Raw genomic sequence first — 18,267 nt, 5'->3', positions numbered from 1 at the left:
TCTGGGCGCCCGAGGCCCTCTGCCTTTGCTCGTTGCATCTGGTGCTGTCTTTGCTCGTTGCATCTACGATCGCCTTTTCTTTGTCGCTTCTGTCGCTCTCGGCGTCCATCCAGTCTCGGTGTCCATCCAGCTTCCCCCATCTCAAGGTCTTGCCGCAAGTCCACTCCCTCTGCTCCCGGCTCGGCTTTCCGCCTCCACAGCAACCTGCTCACATGGTCCATGTGGCCTATCGTCCTTCGGGCTCCGGCTCGCCCGAGGCCTCCCAGTCGTCGCACTCTCTCCAACTCGGCGCGGCCGTGCCCAGCTCGCCCTTCCAGTCGTCTCAACCTCATCTTGTTTCAGCCATGCTCAGCCCGCCGCTGCCGTCGCATTCCCAGGCAGCATCTCCAGCGCATTCGCAGCTCTTTTCGCCGCCGCCCTCGGTCCTCTCGCTGTCCTACTACCGTGATTCGGTCCTGGGCTCGCCTGCGTCCTTCCGCATGTCCTTTGGCCTCGACCGGGCCAGCTCGACCTCAGGCTCCTTCCACCGGCCTTCCTCCAGTGTCGACACCCTCCAGCGTCGCTCGTCGTGCGCCATCAAGGTTCGCAATGGTGTGCTCTACTCCTACGACGTCGGCACCAACCGATCGCTCTGTGCCCTCGAGTCGGCCATGTCCCAGCTCGCCAGCGACGTGCGCGACCTCAACGCCCTGGAGCTGCAGATGCTCGGCGTCGTTCCGGCCAACATGTATCCGTCGCACTCCCGCTCCGTGTCGGCCTCGTTTTCGACCCTGTCCCGCTATCCGACGCCCTCGGTCTACCTGGCTCCGGCCCATGCCAACAGCGCCGAGTTTTCCTTCTCGACCACCAGCAGCACCGACTCGACGCCCATGCCCGAGACTACCACCGTCGACCTTCCCTCGGAGGAGCCGCCCCGGCCGCCCACCCGCGAGCGCATATACGACGACTCGGTGCTCGATGCCGACAGCGACGATCCCAGCACCCGCAGCCTCGGCAACAGACACGGCACCGAAAGCGCCTCCGGAAGCGCCCCTGGCACTACCAGTCGCAACAGACGCAGCCTCATCAGCATTCAGGGCATCTCCAATCCCAACCGCCTCAGCCGAACCCCCGACAACCCCAACAGATACAGCCTGGGCTATTACCGGCCCGACTCCGATGACGCCGTTCCCGATCGCCCCTCCTCCAATGACACCACCTTGGTCGGCAGTACCCATCCTTCCGACACCGACCTCAAGGCCTCGCTCCTGGTCCGCAGCAATACCACTCCCCGCCAACCGCACCGAAACTCGGCCCTCGCCTTCCAGCGATCCAACTCCCTGTCCCTGAAGGCGATGGCGCCGTCCCGCTCTCCCGCGCTCGCCACCACAGAGCTCGACAAGCTCACCCTCGGCGAGCTCTCGAACCTCTTTCCAAAATGTCTGCATGGCGAGATGGAAAAGCGCTCTTCGGCTCTCTTCTTCAAGTCCTTCAAGCAGTACTTTTTCCTGCTGACGCCCCATCGCCTTTACTACTTCAAGGCCAAGAGAGCCGAGGAGCCAGTCGTCGGCGCCATGGTCGTTGACCAGCACTCGACATGCAATCTGTCGTCGAAATATCGCAAGCGCAACGTCTTTGAAGTCGCTCGCGCTGCTCCCGCCCGCGGCGACTCGCACGACCAGGACTCGGCCTGGCTGCTCCGCTGCGCCTCTGAGGCAGACGCAACAGCCTGGATCAACGCCATCAATCTGTCTGTCCACGTTTCCGAATCTCTCGATCGACCTCATGGAGCCAAGGTGCAGCCGCCCCTCTCTCCGGTTTCGCCCTCGATTGTGTCCTCGGCTGCACCTTCGGTCGCGCCGCTCGCACCCAGCGACCCCGAGTCGCTCAGACGGCCGTTTTCCTTCCCGGCCGCCTCGTCCGACTCGTCGCTGCTGCGAATGGGCTCGCTGTCCAAAGTCAAATCCAAGTTCAAGTCCAGACACAGTCTGCTGCCTCCACCCATCAACACCTCGAACCTGATCTCGCTCCGCCTCAAGAGCCCCAAGCCATCCCTCAAGTCGCCTGAGCCTTCGTTTTCGGCCAGCGCGCCTCCCATGAGCCCGGCATCGGGCTTTCGCAAGCGTGATTCGATCGCCAGCAGCGCTCGTCCCGACAGCATGCTCCTCGCTGATCAACTCAAGGGTCTCTCCGTGCTTTCCGATACCACCTTTGTCAGCGGCCGCCAGCCGTCGCTGGACCGGCGCAACACAGCCCAGTCGGTGGCCCCGCCCCTGCCCGGAGACGATGCGTTTGACAGCTTGTCCTGGGTCAACAACAAGCTCTACGGCAACGCCCTTGCCATGGATATCGATCTGCGCTCGCCGACTCCCGACAACGCAGAGTTGTTCCGAACCATGGCCCTGCCCAAGGTTCCGAGCCGCGACACCATCGACATGATGCAAAGCCACAGCACGACGTCCGCTGCCTTGGTCTCGGTCTGACCAGGATGGCCCCTGCCTTCCAAAGCCCAGCTGCACTTGCTCGCCATGTTCTTTTGTGGATGCTTGAACGAGCCTCAACCAGGAACGCACCGACCCCCCCCCTTTCCGCCACTGCGGTACCATCCATATGTATTTTATATTTATTCCTCCACATGATGCCGCCCTCCTCTAGACACCCGACCCTCTATCTGGATGCTTGTCACCGATTCTGTCAACCGGCTGGGCTTGAATCCTCTGGCTCCCATCGCAACATTCAGAATCTCGACAACACCGACATACCGGTCGGAGCATCTCGCGCACGTTTCTCCATCTCAGACATCCTTCCCCCCCCCGCCACAACAACAGCTTTACATGTTGTCCTGGCAAACTTTGAAAGCATCTGCCATTCTTTTCTCTGCCCCCCCCCTCACATCCCACTAATGCGACACCAGTCGGATCTACATCCGTCACCTGGGAAGCTAGATTTTTGATCCACTCTTTCGTACCGCCCCTCTTTCTTCAGAAAACAATCCCCCCATCGATCATTTCTGCTGTCTACACATTACATGACCCCATGTGCCACTGTCAGTTGTTACAGTCTATTCAATAAAAAACGGGACACCCTAGTTATTGTCCATTGATCATATATTTTGTTACCCAATAGCCATCGCGCGCTGGCCATGACCATTCGCCAGTGTCCAAGAGCACCATTCACCGCTGACACTCCGAGACCAGTGTGCATGCCGATTGTGGAGACCGGAGAGCGACCGGTGGTGTTCACTCGGAGGTGATCTGATTGTTGCATATAGATTATCTGGATGCATGCCATCACAGACTCCGCTGACATATGGGTTATGGGCAAGTATTCCATTTCCCCCTGTACAATCAGCATGCGAGATGGGTGCTCGGCACAATCGCCCTGCATCGGCAGCAGCAAGGGGCTGTGGACTTTGCCATCCTGCAGTCCCTCTTCTCTATGCCGATATACTTTCAATACTGCAATGTCGTACCTACAATAAGCCGATGAAATTATCAGGGGAGGCTGTGTGGGAGGAGAGGCAACCACAATTTCTCCAGCATCAGTTTGGCCCCGCATGCGAGATGGGTCCTTCCACCGTTGCTGCCCTCGATCATCACACCACCCCCAATCACAACCAGACCTCGGCCATGAAGCGTTTGTCGAGCCGGCTCTCTTCTGGCGCCAACCCGAGTCGCTGCATGGTATTCCTTTGGCTTCTAGTCCATCAGCCATCCTCGCCCACCTCGCCTCCCCTGTGTTGTCCTCTTTGCTCAGCGTCAACCACTGCCTCCCTGTTGCTCCCTCCGCCGCGAACGATGGGATGTGCTTCGTCGGTTGCTCGGGCTGCTCCAGCGCCGGCTTCGTCCCTCCTGTTGACCCAGAACGGCAGCTCACTCACCCTCACATCCGGACTCTGCCGTCCCGATCGACAATTCGCGTCTCGCTGCATCAAGGAGGGCCGTCGCTGGCGATCATCGTGGGAAAAACTTGCCGCGACATTCGAGGAATTGGTTTCGACGGCGCTGACATGGGCTTATGTAGGCAGCCGCAGTATCGGAGCGAGACGGGAAGGCCTGCATGTTCCTTCGCAAACTCTCTGCCACTGCGTGTCCTGTTCGCCCATTGATGTGTCTTGCGTCGTCGTTTCTGGCAGGAGGAACGTGATCAAGGGCTCATTGACGCATTCAAGTCCATGTCCCTGTTATCCACCAACGTCCAGACGGCCTCTGCTCCCATGCTCAAGGTCTTTGACATCTACCTTGACGAACTGGCCGTATTCCGCCTCGCATTTTTGGAAGTTTGCACACGAGCCAGGAACGAAGCCCGAGCAAAGAAGGCATACAAGAAAGCCCTGAGCGGCCGCAATGCTTCGCAAGTGGTCCCGGCCGAGACCAATACAAAACTCGATGACGGCGAGGACGAGCGCGAGAGCCTGATTCCATTGCTGGATCACTCGACCTCGAGAATCTCTGGCCTCAAGAAGGCATGGGATGACGCATGTCTGCTGGCCGGCCTCGAAGCCGAAAAATCCATCCATCAGAAACAGGGACCGGCGCTGCTGCTCCTGACGACGCTCTGCGAAAGTCGCACCGAGATGTGGGAAAAGCTCGCCCATATCTTTTCCAAGACCGCAGCAGTGCTCGAGGACTACACCTCCGCGCAGCTGCCGCCGGATTACGTCTCGACCTTGGGCGAAAATTCACTCGAGCTGCTATCGTCCGAAGGAGCGGCCGAGGTCTCGTTGTCGGGACCAAGCCAGCCCCGATTCAAGGCCCTGAGCAAGCTCCCACCCGTCGTGAGCCGACTCCTGGAGCTGTGGAATGAGTGCCTCGAATCAGAATTCCGCCATACCGAGCATCTGCTTGGGTGGTGGGGCTCGGAGTGGGAGGTGGGTTGTGTGTCTCGTTTGCTGAATATGCTTGGCCGGGCTTGCATGGCCAACTGCTCTGCATTCTTCCCGCATCGCATGGCCGTCTATATCCCACGACACCGGCCTGGGAACCTTGGCTCACAACATCGCCCTTGCTGTGTCCTCAATCTTTCACACACCGATCCCGCACTGAATCCCACGCAGCTCTTCCAAGCATCAAAGCGACCTTCATGTTCCTCACCAACTTCGAGTACTGCCCTTGCTAGCGCAGGCCTGGCGCTTCCACCCGCGAGCCCAGCTCTAAATCCGGACATCCTCCCACTATACCTTCGGATCTTGCTGAGCTGGCACGGCCATTCAAAGCAGCTTGCGCACCAGTTCGGGATAGAGGAGTCGCCAACATCACCCCACCCCATCACTCAGCTCTGCCAGTCAAAGTCTCGGATTCACTCCTGCCTTGGTCGGATCGCCATGACGCTCCTTCAGGTCCACACCCGAGAGCTCTCGGTCACTCATCATTTCCGGGCACTTTCGGTCGTCGGTGCCTCTGCAACAAAGGCGTCTCGCCGCATCCACCCGTCGACAAATGCTCCAGCAACGGCCCCAGTCGTCACCAGCAAGCGACAGCTCGCACTGGCCAAGAAGCTTCACGACCTCGACCGTGCCCGCTACCGGCTTCAGCGCACTGTCAACGACAACCGCATCTTCCGAAGAAATGCGCTGCCCCAGGCCATACTTGCATATTTGAGGGAGATGGGGGACTACTCTCGCCGGCTCGCAAAAGTATACACCGAGATGAAACAGCAGATACTCGAGTGCACCACTTCAGGCACACGGCATGGCGAAAGTCCTGGGCGACCCAACAACTCTGAGTGCCCGGGCCACACTCCAACAACGAGTGGAAGCGGACAACCCAATACCCAGTTCGCTCAACCCAGCAACAACCAGGGTCGTGTGGAAAACAGTGCGACACTTCCGTACCGCTCGGACAGCCCTATCTTCGGGTCGGTCGCATCGCCGTTGGCCGGTGTCGGTCATCTGCTGTCCTTCCGCACCGGGTTCACACAGCCCCCTGCAGCCTGTTCCATGCCGTCGCCACAAAGCCCTGCGAACCAGAGCCATCGAGCAACACAGGTGGCCTCTGGTCGATCACCAATGGAAGCCCGACCTGTTCGCCCTGTGCAAAGTTGCTCGCCTCTGCTCGTGCCGAGCCCGACGGTACCGTCGCCACCACCACCTCCTCCTCCTCCAGTGAATCCTCACTACCGAAACGAGGATATCCTCCTTCCCTTTGCCAACTCCCCGCCCCGCATTCCTGCAGACCCATGCGCAGATACAGCGAGCCAAGGCGAGCAGACGGGCTTGGTGCCATCATCCCCGGCCTCTCTGGCACCGAGCCCACCACCAACGGCGCCCCCGCTGCCGCCATACGCTCGAAAGATCAAACCGCCGCCACCACCGCCGCCATTACCCCTGCTGCCCCGAATCGGTCGAGGAGCCGTGCCGGACGAACTCCCTTGTCCCGCTTATCTCACACACAGCTCTCCTAGTTTACTTGCCATCAAATCTTCCTCGGACCAGCTCCTGCCACGGCCTCCGGTCTCGCCAATGATCCACTCTCCTCGCTCCTACAGGTCGCGGGATCAGTTTATCAGCGCACAAGACTATGGCGTATCTCGCTGAACAAATGCGACTCGAGAGAAGGAGTCTGCCTTCCTTTGTCGCGAATCAGATCCGAGCATTGCTCCATATTGGATACTGGGTTGTTTCAGCATTCGAAAAGTCAAGCAGAGCAGACCGCTCTCACTTTCGAATGTTACTGTTTTTTGGCGGTGGGGTTGGGTGGGAATACATACACAGATACAACGGATATCCATCTCATGGCGACAGGGCAAGGGATAGATACCCAAGACAGGAAGCGGTCTCATGGCTGGGATCATGCGGCCTGCAGACCATCGGGCTTCAGGCTCGTGATTTGCAGCAGAGGGAACTGACACTGTCCCACGACTATGCTGCGCCTGAGGCAGTAACCAATGTATCATTCTTGTCCACAGTCGATCCTCGAGAGTATACCTGTTCCGAAGAGGTGGTGCACAAAGTCGAGGAGTGCTGCAAACAGTGTTGTTTGAAAAGTATGATGCAAGCTCGCTGGCGAATCAGAGGGACTCGACACACCGCTGGAGGCTGTCCCTCTCTGATCCGCACAAACTACTCGCTCCTGGTGTAGTCTTGCTTGGGGTGATGTCATGCCCACTCAATCAGTCCGGAAGGCCACCCCCTATCGACTTCTCAGAGGCAGTGTGAGTGGAATCGAAGGCGGCCGGTCTGATAGCAGCTCGAGTATCTGGCAATCGGCTCCAGAGCCGTCATCGGGATCGTTTTCCCTCCTTCGCGGAGAATTATTCCGTTGCTGTCGTCCCCTCCTTTCGTCTTCTCAGAAAGCGACATCTACCAGCGCTCCCACACCCAGCACCCGTATCAGCGCCGAGGGCTACTCTGTTCGATATGCGAAAGCGCTCGTCGTTTCGCAACGTGACCTTTGATTTGGTCTATCTTCTCACAACAGGTGCAACGATGGCGAGTCGATTCAGTTGCCAGACAAACGGAGAATAATCGCAGGGTGTCGAGAGAGGAGCGAGACCAAATCTCAGAGCCGCCTTGCTGATGCCATCGTTTGGGGTCATTCTTCCTCTCCCGCCCGTGCTCAGATAATCGCATCATCGAAAATCTACTGGGATGCGGCTTTCTCTTTGACGCGATCCAGAATCTGGGGTGAGTCTGGCAGTACTAGCCACGGCGGCTCGGTGACGATGCATCTCGAATTCATTCTCACCGCTTGGATATCCGAGCCTTCGCACAAAGTTGACCGGAAATTATCTCTATCGTCAGATTTATCTTTCATCCGTCAATGTAGGGACATTAGATTGTGCTGCACTCATGCAATGCGCAAGCCATGCGCCCGCTGCGTTGGTCATCTACTTTTGCTTCGCCGTGTGTCTCGCACCAGGGCTTGGCCAGTGCTCTGATGTCTTTACCGATATGTAGTCCATGGAACCAACCTGCGTTGCAAACAGTCCTGCATTACTTTTTGAGTAAGCAAATCGGGTTTGTCCAGAGTGGGATGGTTTGGGATGGTTTGAAGCTCAGGAGAGCGCAACATCAAAGGACGAGCAAACATCGTTGCTGACTCGGCCCATCCCACCGACATTTCATCGCACCACGCACGCAGTTCCATTCGACTTGGAGGCTCTCTATTGGACATGCGTGGCTATATCCGTTTGGTTTGCCATCAACATTTTTGTGTTGATGTACCAGATTCGCAGCCCAACAGGCATCTCTTCTCACTTGGTCCTGGCTATCACCCGATATCAGGTACGTTGATATCTCTGCGCAACGAAGCGCAATGCTGTTTTGGGTACTCTGCACAGGATGTGGCTCGTTATCAAGCATATTGAGCGCGCGCCGGCACGAGGCGGTGATCTCGAGTGCATGTCAATCTGGTATAGAGCGCACAGCGATCGCTCATCCTGGCTGTCCTGTCGCCACGTCTTCTCCAGCTCGGCTTCCTCGCAACCGTTTTGTTCTTTCCCGTGGCGGTACGTTCAGAGCCACTCGATCGGACTGCAGCTGCTTGACCTGCACATAAAACGAGGCTGATGTGTCCATAAATCGCTTGGCTTCAGGAGCATCTGTTCGAGCCGTACTATCGCATCATATCGGCCTTTGTCAGCTACTCGGCTGCAAATAACAACGCTACTTTGCCCGAGCACACTGTGATCGACCCCTACCTCATTGTGCAGGTCGCTACCTCGACCGTGTGCTTGATTCTCTTCTTGACACCCATCTTCGTGACGCTCTCCGTGCTGTTCTCGGCGCGTGAGAATCCCTCGCTGAGCTTCTGTGCTCGAAATGCGCCTCGAGTCGACTTCTCCGAGGTCATCATTCGAACATTCATCTCGCTGGCGTTCTCCATCGTCCCCACCTGGGCCGCGACATGTGTCCTTCTCTTGGGCAATCTCTCGATCCTGTTCATGATCATTATCTATCCGCCATACTCATCGCTTGTCAGCAACATCGGAAAGACGATAGTCACCGGTAGGCCGGTCTGGGCTTTGGCAGATGCCAGAGTGCGAGGGAATAGGCGCGAGGATGACACAGGTCTCGGTCGCACTGAAAATGAACATGAATGCCCAACTCGTACTTGTGCACAGGCTCCCACGTCTATGGATCCCTGGCGTCGGCCATCGTTGCCTGGTCAAACACATCGGCTCCTTCCACGGCCATCTTCTGGATCATAGCGACAATGCCTTTTGCTGGGCTTCTTAGCGCGCAGTTGTTGCGTGTGCGCCTGCTCTATCTAGTTCCAGACAACCTCGACACGCTGACTGCGCTACTCAAAAACAAGGATACCGAAGATGAAGTTTGCGACGAAGTCGGATGTACCAAGCGTCTGAGACAAACTCTCAGGGCCGCGGTTGCGAGCTACTGGACCCCACTGGGCCTGGAGCTCGCCACCAGGATTCTTCTCATTGTCACGGCAAAGGAGAGAGAGCCGAGCAAGAACGACAGTCTCGAGTCACTCTCTGGAACGTTTGAGAGCCGAGGCTCAAAGTACCTCCGTCGAATCCTGCGCGAGCACAGCCTCCGCTTCTTCAAATTCCAGGGCATCGAGCTCCTTGGATCGGATGAAGCTAAAGTGCTTGCAGCACACATGCTGTTGATGGGAATAAAGCGGTTTCCAAAGAGCGCGTGGCTGATGTCGAGGCTCTCGCTGCTACTCACGTTCGAGACAGAGGCTCTGTCGGGCCACTTTACCATGCCTACAGCGCACATGGCCAAGGATGTAAGTATTTCTGGCTCTTGGCGCAATCGACCCCGACCAACACAAGGCCGTCCACCATGTCGTTCGCATGTCGCCCCGGTCACTCTAACCAAACTACACCCGTTCCATCAATTGTGCTGCTCAAACCACTGTGTCCACCACAATATCTATGCACGCTCCAAACTTTGTGAACTTTCTACGACTCAAATGCTCCAGTTGGTTCAGCAGGCGCTGCTCATGGAGCCAACGGCTGACACTGAGTTTTGCCTGTTCTTTCTCTTCAAAAAATGGTATGTAGCGTCGGCGATCATGATGGATTGTCCTCGCGCTTGATAGCGCACTGTTCCCGCACTTGACCATGCACATGGCTCCGCGTTGTCCTCGAGATGGCTGACAACTCATTTCACATGGGCCGACACTGTGTAGGGAGGTGAGAGGACGATTCAGCCACAATCCAGCGCCCTGTTTCGGCTCATCTATTGGCAGGGATGCGCAACTCTAAACTGATCCGCTATACTTATAAACCACGCCCAGTACGACCAAGCCACGCTCTCCGAGTCCGAGGGTGTCAAAGGTTGGTGGACTCGAGCCTCAGATGGTCGCATTTGCAACGATTACTCACCATCCACGTGGCTGTACATATGCGCTCCATAGATATCATCCAGGCTGTTCAGTTCCGACACGACATGTCCTCCGCCAAGCACCACGAAGAGAAAGCTGTGAAGAATGCTCTAATGTTCTGGCAGCAGGTCCAGCGACAAAACTACGACCTACGAATGCTTATGAGTATCCTGGACAATGTGGAGACACACGAAGAGGCAGCTCGAGGATACTACAAGGTGGGAGCGAAACCATAAGCCATAAGCCATGAACCATAAGCCATAAGCCATAAGCCATGAACCATAAGCCATACGCCATAAGCCAGGAGCCATGAGTCATACGCCATAAGCCAGGAGCCATGAGTCGTATCTAGCGTAGCTATCGTACAAAGCGTTCGCCCGCTTGTCAACGCGGCTGCTCATTCCCTATCTCCCCATCCAGCGCCTCACGCAGGCATTTCCACAGTCCATCAAGGTGCTGAAGGCATTTTCAAACTTCTTGCGCCACGTGAGCTTCGAGCCAGCGCTCGCTGCCAAGGTCGAAAGCCATGCAGAGTTCCTCGAGGCCTCACAGCAAAGGAAGCGCCGTATGAAGCATGAGTCGATTCAGTCCAAATCTTTCAACGCTCAGCAGTCGGTCGCGTCCCCGGCCAGCACCGTGAACAGCACATTCAGCCTGACCGAGAGCAAAGCCGACGTGGACTTTGACTACCTTAGCCACATGTGGGTGGAATCGATTGACGCTAGTGCGACGCCATGCATCCATCGACCGCAGCCCCCCATACGGCGATACGATAGCGGCTTACCGGTGCTGGTGCTTTTGCAGGTTTTCGATTGGCCAAGGCAGTGGAAATACAAACCAGGCGGCAGCTCGCATTATCAACGGCCTCCGTATCTCGGTGTACAGCTCGCTGGTTTTTCTGTTCATGTGCAGCATTGCCATGTTTGCGGTGGCATTTCCGATCTTTGTCAACACCGTCGTCAACCAAAAGGTGGCGTTTATGGAGAGCCTTGGACTGCGCTCGCTTGCCCAAGAAGCGGTGTACTGGGCCAGGGGTCTCGAGTGGATCCAACAGTACCCCGCCATGTTTCCACACAGCATATCGTTCACCAGGAGTCAGTTGATTGAGATATCCTCAAACATATCCTCGTCGGCGACTGCATTCCTCAAGGATACGTCGCTCAGCTCTGCAGCGATCGATGCTGCCTGGAACAGTAAGTAGCGTGTGTGACCTGCTGCCCCAAAGGATGGTCGATTCCTGGCAGGAGCCAGTGATATGCTCCGTAACGTGGACTGTGCTATTGCAAACTTGAAAACGGCTATCAAAAAACGCCGTGCCAATGACCTTGATGAATAGTCTTTGCCCTGCCCGTGGCGGAATAGCCGCGTGCACCGCAATGGCATTCTCTTGCAAGATCCCTGACCCAAACGACGCACATTCTCAACGTTTTTCCGCGATCAGCACCCAATCTCGGCATCGTCAACTACTCCCCGGGACTGGGCTTTACAGGCCAGGTCGTCAATTCGAACCTCCGCGAAGCCATCTTTCTGTATTCAGAATCGCTATACAACATTGCCACGTACAATCAAACTCCCGTCAATGTCCTTCCGTACTGGAAGTTTGTGATCCAGAATGGACCAATGACTGTGTTTTATGGACTGCTAAACGTCGCGAACGCCTACCAGGTAGCCGATTGAACCGTGTGCTGCATGACGACACGGCTTGATGCGCTCATTCAGGATTACGGCTGCACAATCGGCGAAAACCCACCGCACCCTCTCACCATTGATGTGCTTCACATATGTAGTCGGAAATGCAGAGCGATAGCAACAACAAGCGCTTCTACCTTGCCATCATCAGCGCCATCGCTTGCGGAGCCGTGCCGCTGCTTCTCTGTCTCTTCATCTTTGTGCCGTTCTTCTACAAAGTGAGCCGCGACTTTCGCATCTCGAGCGAGCTGTTCTTCAGAGTGCCCGACTCAGTCATCGACCACATTATACAAAAGCTCAAGAACAAGGAGATTTCCAAAAAAGGTCGGTTTTCCACAGCGATCGTCAAGCGAGAGTCCAAGACCGCGGTAAATTACCAGACGAGAGAGAGCCTCAAGGCCTTCGAAAAGCAGATGCCTCTTCGCCTGAAGGCCGTCGGGATCTCCTATGTCGCGTCGCTCTTGACTTTTGCAATCATCACGGGGATCTCGCTGTATCTGTTGTCGCTGGCAAACAGCACTCTGGTCCAGCTTGCTGTGGAAGAGCGATATGCGACCATCCGTTCTGGCTGTAAGTCATGTTGTGTGTAACTTTCCACCGCCTTACCCATTCCGCTCATCGAGTCGATGTCAGTGTCGGTGCCGAGTACTTGAGGCACCTTTGTCAAGCACTCGTTTGGTCATTATACAAGCCAAGGGAGCGAGTGACAGAGCGATGAACTAACCTGCCTCGGCCCAATGACTAATCCGATCATAACGCTGGGTTCATTTGACTTCGTCTGTCTTAGACGCATGGCTTTTGCTCTCGCAGTCGCAGGAGCTAATGAGAAACGACACCAACTCCCTCAACTACCCAAGCACTGTTCAGCTCATGAAAATGGTTGCCGAGGAGCTTTTCTTCATCAATGAGGGTCTCCAGACTGGAAACGCCTCGTTAGGACTGAGCGGCTTCAAGGGACGGATCCCTGCGCTGGATGATCTGGAGTACAACAGCAAATGCCTGGGTCCGATCGAGGCGTGCGGATCCCTGGACTACTTGCTGCAGTTCGCATCAACTTTGGCAATCTTGATCACGCAAGAGCCGCCGCGAGTGAATGGGATCAACACGACATTGTCGCCCGTATATATCCAGCTGCAGGCCCTCATGGACAGTCCAGACGGCATCCTGCTTTCGGATCTGGATCAGGTATACAAGGCCTTGGGGCAGTCTGTTCGCAGAGGTTGTGGACATGCACTTTCTCATGGTGTCTGCATGGCGGCCGAGTTGCTCGGCTTTGATCTGCGTGGCTGGATGGCTGCACGCTCCGCGATATCAATCGCTGTCTCTATGGATATATCGCCGCAGCGACGGCTGTTTGTCCTCATCTAATTTGACAGATGTTACATTCATGGAGTGTCTTTGCGATGAACGTGCTTATTGAATCCTGCCTTGATGGTCCGTCTCTGGCCACCCATCCGAACAGGCGGCCACCATTCTGAGCGACAACATCACGCCGGTCATAGAATTCGCATACGCCTTCTGCAACGCCTCATTCGGCATTTCAACGGTATTTTTCTTATTCATGACGTTTTACCTCATGCCCAAGTATCTGAGAAATCTCGAGGCCAGTGCCAAGCGAGCCAGGCAAGTGGCTGCGAGTCGGAAATGCGCTGTACATGAGCTAAGCAGCTGTTGGGACCGAGAGCACTGATCATCGGGTCTTTGACCCCAATTTCTTGGAACGCTTGGGGTCCGCACTGATCCATTTTATAATGCACCGATTTATTTCGCGCACCCGCAGGCGAATGCTGGTAGGTCGCTGGGATATGGCCAAAAGCATATGTGCCAGCAGCGCTTTCGTTGTTCCATCGGCATCCATGCTTGTGTTTCTTCTGTGCCTGCACAGGCTGCTGTGACTGTTGGCGTTGACAGCATGCTGCCACTGCGATTATTTCGTATGAGTAACTGCTTTGGCCTGGCTGCATCCACCAGTTCATGATTCCGCCCAAGGCACTTATCAGCATCCCGGAGATAGCAGACTATCTCGAAGCAGGCCGTGCCGACAAAGGCGATGAGAACGCACAGGAGCTTGCAAACCTCGACCTGGCCGAGGAGCAAAGCGAGCAAAAGGCCGATGATGCCGAGTCGCCGGAGAAGGAACGGCAAGGGTCCAACGAGGCAATCAATGCTCCCAGCATTACCCCAGTAGCGAGACGGGCCGTGTTCCACGATATCGGCGCCATCGATGCCTTCAGCGATAGCATCGAGAAGCAATCGGATAGCGCGGACAACAGATCGGGCGATTTGGTTCCAAGTCGACTCCGAATCAACGAGAGTCCCAGCCCTGCACGCTCAGGGCTGAGCAACCCGTAGCCAGCGTCACCTCAGCGAAGGTGAAGTGCAGTGCAATACTGGACCATCTTGTCTCGAGATTGACTCTATTGACTCGGCCCACTTTGCATCCAGATGGGAATCCGGCCATGAACATGCCTCAAGGAGAGAAATCTGTCTAACATGGAGCAAAGCTTGTTCGGCAGCTATCTCTGTTTGCGGTGCTGCTTCATGTTTTCGTTTGCCCCCAGAAGCTGGCATCGAGGCGATTGGATAGACAGCACATATGAGTGCTTAGCGTTAGCATGTGTGGGTGCGTGGTGTCGACAGCGGGTGCTTTGACGATGCGACATGTGGATGGAATAAGCACGGCGATGGCCAAGTGAATCAGAGCTGGGCTCACCGTTGTGGCCAGATCAGTGATTTCGATCGGAAACGCTCGCATGAGCGGCATAAAGTTGAAGATGAAGGGCAAGACGACATCCTGGCTGCGGTTCGACTCCAGGACGGACACGATTGTGCGGGCGACATCTTGGGACTCCAGAACTGGAAAGAGCTGGGAGAGTCGGTACTGAACGCCGCTGAAGAGGGCTGTGTTGACCAGTCCGGGGTAGATACATGATGTCCGAACGTTGCTGAGACGAGAGAGCCGTGTGTGCTGTCAGAGAGAGTGCGAGCCCAACAGCATCCGATACTGGCATGGCCGAGCAGGCAACTGGAGACTCACGTTTTGGATAGCTCTTGTCGAAGCGACTCGTGCATTCCGATGAGTCCAAACTTGGTCGCTGTGTAGTCAGCTGCAGCAAATGGATGGCATGAGGTCGCAATCCAGTGTATCGCAGCAGGCGAGGTCGTATCTTACTCAGTTGACTGACACCTTTCATGCCCAAGGTCGAGGAGATCGTGATCTGGGATTGGAGTCGGATGGGTGGAATGTGAGCACCGAGGCCAAGAGACTCGATACAGCAACTTGCGGGGTGTGTCGAGAACGGGGCGGCAGATTACCAAGTGGCCTCGGTTGCGAGCAAGCATCTCGGGCAGGAAGCATTTGGCGATCCAGAAGTGTCCCGCTAGATTGCAGTTGATGGATCGTTGAACTTCCTCTGGCGTCAAGTCGATGAGCGTCTTGCCATTGACGATGCCCACACAATTGATTACCATCGTCGGGGAGCCCACCTGCAGGCCCGCGAGCGGTCAGGGCGGATCCACTATCGACTCGTTTGTCGCCGTGCATATCACGCTCGGCGGGCAAGATTCAAACGGCGAGTGGAGAACTGCGTTCGAGCTCGGAGCTGGATCCTTCTGTCGGGATTGCAGTCCAGAATCTCAATCGAGATCCGTACCTCGCTCGCGATCGTTGCTGCCACTCTCGAGACGGCGTCGAAGGTTGAGACATCGCACTGGTACAGCTTCAGACGGCCGTTTTCCACAGCGCCTGTACCGCAATGGATCGATCGGCCAGAGTCAGCAGCGACTGAAATGAACCCACAACGATGGTGCGCAACGATAGCCTATGGAGCATCGCAGACCTTGGTGCTCGGGGAGAATGGTGCTCAGATCGATATCGATAACGACGATGGACCGAGGCGAAAGAGTTTTGAGTGATTGCAGCAGCGAGCGACCAATCCCGCTATTGCCTGCAACATGAGATGGTTCATGTCAGCAGCCGCGACCCAGCAATGCGATGCGATGCGATGCGATGCGTGCCTCCTACGATCAGGACAATCTCTTCGTTCCAGTTGATCGGGGCGCCCTGGTGCAGTCGTCGCCAGAGGCCAAGGCCAGAATAGAGCAGACCAAAGCAGCAGCCGACGACAGCGAGCAACGCCGTGGCAAACGGAGCAAGCAGCCAGACGGCTGCGAGCCAGAAGAGCGGGCTCATAACGGGATGCGTAGCCGCTGACCCAATCAGCTCGATCGCATCGTGAACAAAAGGCATCCTGGGCCTGGTCGACAGGGTATTCTCGGTCGAGCTGCAACAGCAGCTTGGTGGATGGAGGGCAAAGCCGCGAAAGCAGCCCCGAGAAGACCGGCTGTCGGTTTGCCTCCAGCCCTCGATCGGCTCTCTGCAAGAGTACGGTGCGGTCGGCCCGTTCATCGAGCACACACGGATACTCGTGGACCATGCAGTCCCGCTGAGCATAGGGTGCTCCTCGTCAGCGTCTGCTTTCTTACTGATCCAGACTCCGGTGCAGCTGCATTGAACGGAAATCTATCGTGAACGTGACAATGCCGACACTTTGTACCATGAGTGCTATTCAAGCGGCAGATCGCCTTTAGTTTGCCCTTTATTGTCGATGCATATTTAGTTGGGGTAGTCGAGGAACATCCACGCCAGCGAAACGGCTGGTGGAGAGCGACGCAGAACCCGGGGAGCAATCGAATTAGAACGTCATCTTGCCCTTGGCATTGCGCATTCGGCAACTGTGCTGTGCCTCACATGCCAAAGGGTAGCAGAACAACGCATGGCTTCGCCGGGCGATACTTACGGGTGATGATCAGAGTGGGGAAGACGCCGGGCGAGGAGATGGGGGCGGTGCCGTACACAAAGATCTCGGAAGCGAAGCTGCCCAGAGCGACGACGAACGTCAACATGCAGATTTCGTAGAGGCTGGAGCGACCAGAAACAGCAATTAGTTGCACGAGGACGAACATGCCAGACGGCCCCGGTCGCATCCGGTTCGGTCCGAGAGGGGCAGGACAAACATCCGATTGCAGATCGTTGGATGGGAGATCGGGAAGGCGAGGGCCCATTCGGGTCGTTTGGTATCACATCAACGGAGTTATCGATCGGAGAGTCGGACCAATGTTGAGTTTGGGGTCGAGCGGGTGTTGCAACGAGGGTGATGGTCAGTGTTTGCCGATGAGCACGTTGGAGCACAGCTCCTTCGGTGCTGAACGCAACACGCAATTGCGGCTCGGCCGCGGGAGCTCATCCAAAGCACGATAGCAGGTGCTGTCTGCCGCAACTGGCACACGATCGGGCTTACGGGCGGTTGTCGAGGTTGTAGGCGGTGTAGATGCGGACGATGGCCGAAACCAGAGTCCAGAGCCCCATCATTCGGGACATGAGTGGGGTAACTGGCGATGTGAGAACGCACACAGCATCGGCATTAGGGACTATTAACGGACTGGATCATAATCATGCAAAGCGCACTGCTATTCCATGCAAGCACCCGCCGGACTCCAAATAGGCGAGCAGCAGATGTCCCTGTCGGTCGCTGCAGCGAGGCAGGCCAAGAAACAACCAGCAAGACAGCCAGGGGAAATCAGCGAGCCGCCCACCTTCGTTCGCCTTGCGAGCGTAGATCTTGGGGGTCAGTCTCATGGATGGGACAAAGCATTGGACGGCATTGTAGGCGGCCATCACTCCGATGAACAGGAGCCATCGGCCAAGTCCGAGCTGCGGAATCATGATTTCTGGGGGCTGCAGGCCGAGGGACGGTGGTGGATTTGGGGGCTGGATGGCGGTCGAAGCGGAAACCCAGTGGCTGGTGGCGATGTGCCGCCAAAAGACCGGTGTGCCCGTGGCAGCAGGCCGCCTGCTTCCGGCACAGAACACAGTCACGTGTGTGTGGCATGGGTCCTGGTACCGCGCCACAGCACGTGTCAGCGATGGACGCGTTGCCAGCAGCGCCGGTTCTGCCAAGCCAGGTACGACGATGCGCCGGTTCTGGTGCAGGCCGATGCCGATGTGTCCGGAAGTGTCAGCCAAGCTTCGCCAAGACCAGGCCAGGCCAGACCAGACAAGCGGTGCCGGGCCGAGCTGAGCCGAAGATAGCCTGCCACTTCCGGGCATGCCGGTCTGGAGCTGGCTGGTGCACATGGAGCCAACCGGTCCCGTGGGCCTGTGGGGCGAATTTGCTTTTGTCGGGCATGCCCGGCGCCGCCCCCGATTCCCACCAGCCTCCGCCCCATTTCGGCCTGCTCTTCGCATGGACGGGGAAAGAAAAAGGACGGCAGTACAAAGCGCCATGGTGCAGAAGCGCAGGGC

General features: G+C 56.6%; 1 protein-coding gene across 1 annotated transcript; it reads left to right on the top strand.

Moving 5' to 3' along the window:
- Positions 1-212: 212 nt before the first annotated feature.
- BJ171DRAFT_587641 (uncharacterized protein) lies at positions 213-2,462 on the top strand (the record flags this gene model as incomplete). The annotated part of the gene is made up of 1 exon (XM_053114431.1): positions 213-2,462. The coding sequence occupies one exon, from the start codon at positions 213-215 to the stop codon at positions 2,460-2,462; it is 2,250 nt and encodes a 749-aa protein (XP_052962300.1).
- Between the last annotated feature and the right edge of the window lie 15,805 nt (positions 2,463-18,267).

Source organism: Polychytrium aggregatum, assembly GCF_025602895.1.
Source record: "Polychytrium aggregatum strain JEL109 chromosome Unknown BJ171scaffold_67, whole genome shotgun sequence".
In the NCBI taxonomy this organism is placed as follows: Eukaryota; Fungi; Chytridiomycota; class Chytridiomycetes; order Polychytriales; genus Polychytrium; species Polychytrium aggregatum.
The sequence above is the reverse complement of the archived record's forward strand: the minus strand, read 5'-3'. Positions and strand labels throughout refer to the sequence as shown.